The sequence below is a fragment of the Tupaia chinensis genome, unplaced genomic scaffold, assembly GCF_000334495.1.
Source record: "Tupaia chinensis unplaced genomic scaffold, TupChi_1.0 Scaffold149922_1, whole genome shotgun sequence".
Classification (NCBI taxonomy): Eukaryota; Metazoa; Chordata; class Mammalia; order Scandentia; family Tupaiidae; genus Tupaia; species Tupaia belangeri.
Genome location: NW_006209766.1, coordinates 1,646,578 through 1,650,035, shown reverse-complemented (window position 1 = coordinate 1,650,035; position 3,458 = coordinate 1,646,578). Strand labels below are relative to the sequence as shown.

The following is a 3,458-nucleotide window of genomic DNA, read 5'->3' as shown; positions in this document are numbered from 1 at the left end:
ACTGAGAGGTGGCTCTGTTTCATTCCTATTGTCACCTCATGGGCTGGGGTAGAGGAAGGCCGTTGAGACAGGTTCATGGATCCCTTCCTTAATGGAGTGTAATGATGGGAGAATCCCTGAGAATTACCCCGAAGATACATTTGCCTGTTTGACCTTTTTTTTTTATTAAACATAAATATTCTTATCCCCAGATTCACCCTGAAAGTAATAGTTCTCACCTTAATCCCCACTCCTTGGGTTTAATTCTTTCTGAGCCTTTAAAGGATGGGAGGAATTAAGGTGGTGGCCATCTTGGGTTCTCAGGAAGTGAATGGCCACCTTGGCTGCACTTCATCGACCAAGGAAGTGTCCCTCAGGAAGAGCCAGGACGGGGTGGGACCTGGCCGCCCTTCGGCTTGACCTGTCCTGTTACCCTTCTTTTCAATGCACGTGATCATCTTGCAAATATCTTCCATTCCTGCCCCTAACTCCTGTCACCCCTGTCCCCACCCCTCTGCAGAGGGCCTATCTGCCATCTTGACCCTCTTTTACACAGGGGAATCATGAGCACAGTGGCCATCCTGGGCATCCTTTTTAGCTGGGCTGACTAGGGTAATGATCCTGGCCATTGTAATGATCTTCCCCTCCCAAGGTTCCATGTGGGAGGTGTAAGGTCGCCAACTTGTTCTGGTTCCTCAGGAATCAGGACAACTCCTTATGGCAAGTCGATGATCCCAGGACACTTCATTCGGAGAGATGTCACACATGAGTCTGGAGACGCGGATGACTGGGTGTGGGGAAGGCAGCATACGGAAAGGGAGGGGTTCCTGGGGCCAGATCTGGAGGGCCAAAGGATGTGGGCTTGATGTAGTTAGTAAAGGCTCGAGGATGGGGTGTGGTGAGGTAACCCGCCCTGGCTCTATACAGTCTGCAGGGGGGGGCCATGCCCAGGTGTGGGCTGAAGTCATAGAAGGTAGGCGTCCCCGGGGCTCCAAGCGGTGAGGGGGGTGGCAGGAAGAGGCCCCCTCCAGGGGCTTCACCAAGGCTCAGGCTCACACTGACTCCTCGGACCTTGTAGTAACCATTGGTTGGATCCTGAGAGGACAAATGGGACTTGGTAAGGTATCAGGGTACAGGGGGGTGAAGGTCACTGATGGAGAGACACACTGAGACAGAGCCAGACCTCGAGAGAGAAAGGACAGAAACAGAGCCAAGACCCTGAGACGGACAGACGGACATATAGACTTGCAGAGAGACACAGTGAGACAGAAAACAGGGGCAAGAGATGAAGAGACAGGAGATAACAGAGACAGAGACAAAAAAGAGAGCAAGGCAGAGACAGATCTAGGCCTGCTGAGGGGCAGCAGTGTGGAAAAAGATGCAGAGGAAATGAGCAATTCATTCACCCGCCCAACAGGTTTGGAGTCTGTGCCACCGCGGGAGACATGTCCCTAGGTTAGAGCTGGATGTGTTCTCATGGAGAGTCCAGACCAAGGGAAAGTGACAAGGCAGAACCCCGAGGGGACAGGGCTGTAACCTGGCAGAGGCTGTGACCTGAGACTGGATGTGGGAACCTTTGACACGGTGTTCTGGCTAGAAGGATGGGGAAGCCCAGGTCAGAGTGGCCCTGGCTGTGATGGACAAAACACAGGCAGAATGAGCAGGCTGATGAGGGATGCCCAGGCTTCCTAAAATGACAAATGTCGAAGCTGAGACTGAAGGAATAAAGGAGAGGATTAGGTAGGTGTGCAAAGGGAGGTGAGAGTGTTCCAGGTCAAGGGAATAGCACGTGCTAGGTGCAGAGGAGACAGACAAGGGCTCTGGACTGGACTCTGGAGTCAATGAGACTGTCCTGAGATGCGACCCTAAAAGAAGGGCAGGTTTGAGATGTGAGGTCAGTGTGGGACCTGGTAGGTGAAAGGGGCCTGTGGGGATAGCCAAGGAGAGCATCCAGGAATCCTGCAACATGGCTCTAAGGAAGAAAGCCAGGGAGAGTGCACCCCGGTTGGCGGCTCAAGGTGAAGGCCTGGGTAAGATAAGTGTGTGGGTATGATCAGCAGATATGCAAATAAGGCTGTGTAGCTGGGTGAGGTGCCCAGGATGTAGGAGGAGGGGCATGGAGTCAGGCTCCACAGAATGACAGAGGAGGGGGTGGGAAGCTGGAAACAGTGACGACGAGAGCTCCTCCCTTTCAATACTCACCTTGGTCTCCAGAGCCCCTTCCTCATCCAGAACCAGGTCACCGTGGTCAGTGTGCACAATAGGGCCCTAGGGTGGGGACATAAGTGACAGGGAGTGGCTCAAGGGTCCTACTAGCCCAGTGCCAGATCCCAAGGGTCTTCAGCCTGCCAGTGGAGGCCAGACAGGAGGGACCAAGAGCACCAATGTACTAGGGTCTGGGACTCAAGACAGGAGGGCAGCAAGGATATGCTGGGTCTAGGGAATAACTGAGTCAGGGCATATTTGAACTCAGGGGACATTTGGGTCTGGGATCACTGGTAGGACTGGGCTCCTATTTGGGGACCCAGTTGGGATGGGTTATTGTTTGGCTGCAAGGGCACAGTTGGATCTGGGGACCCAGCATCCTACCCGGTCCTCACTGCTGCCTGTTTCCTCCTCTGGGCCCCTTGAGCTGGAGCCGTCGCTGCTGCCTGGGATTCGTACCAGGTTCTTGTCCTTAGAGAAAGAGGCTGGGGATCGGGCAGTGAGGGAAGAAGTAAGTGATGGAGTGGGGTCACAGTTTGTAGAGACCAATAATCAGGAAGAGAAAGAACTGGGTAGACTGGATGAGGGGACGAGGGGGTGGCTGGGAACGAATAAGAACCCTGCCCTGAGAGGGCAAGGAGTGTGACCCTAAGGGGATCTGGTTAGGGCTTGAAGGAGAAACCAGAGCCTGAAGGTGAGCCAACTCCTGTGGAAGGCTAGAGAGACAGGACTGGGGTCAGGTCCCAAGGTTGGGCGGAGTTGGTGGGCAGAGCGGGTGTAGGGCTGAGGGGTTGGAAGCTGAGGGGCAGGGACAGGGCTCAGGCACTGACCCTTGCTGTGGCGCCAGCAGCAGAGGGCCACCCCAGTGATGATCATGAGGAGAGTTGTGGCCGCAGCAGCCACTCCAGCCACAATCCGGACAGTGGGCAGCAAGTCTGCAGGGGAGAGAGGGTGTGCTGAGACCAGCTGAGGAGACTGAGGAGGAATGGGCAATGGGGCTCCGAGCTTGGGTCTGGGGTCCCTAGGTTCAAAACATCGCCAAGTTTGGAGATTCCCAAGGTTAGTAGAGTTTTAGGGGGGACTAGCAGATAGCATAGTGGTTATGTCACTGGACTTCCACGTGGCCGGCCATGGTTCAAATCTCAGACCTGGTGGCTTCAAACTCATGCTGGGTACGTGCACCTGCATGTCGAAGATCTCAGAAGGAGAATGGAGGAGAAGGGATTGCTTCATGGCCATCCCCCCTGGGGGGGGTGATTTCTTGCTTTCTCTCT

General features: G+C 54.6%; 1 protein-coding gene across 1 annotated transcript in view; it reads right to left on the bottom strand.

Annotated features, from left to right (window-relative positions):
- Positions 1–264: 264 nt before the first annotated feature.
- The window catches only part of KIRREL2 (kirre like nephrin family adhesion molecule 2), an 8,354-nt gene continuing 5,160 nt past the window's right edge, over positions 265–3,458 (bottom strand). The window contains 4 exon segments of the mRNA XM_006171666.2: positions 265–1,074; positions 2,182–2,247; positions 2,569–2,669; positions 3,021–3,119. Of these exon segments, the coding sequence (XP_006171728.1) occupies positions 739–1,074; positions 2,182–2,247; positions 2,569–2,669; positions 3,021–3,119 (602 nt within the window). The 3' untranslated portion in view covers positions 265–738.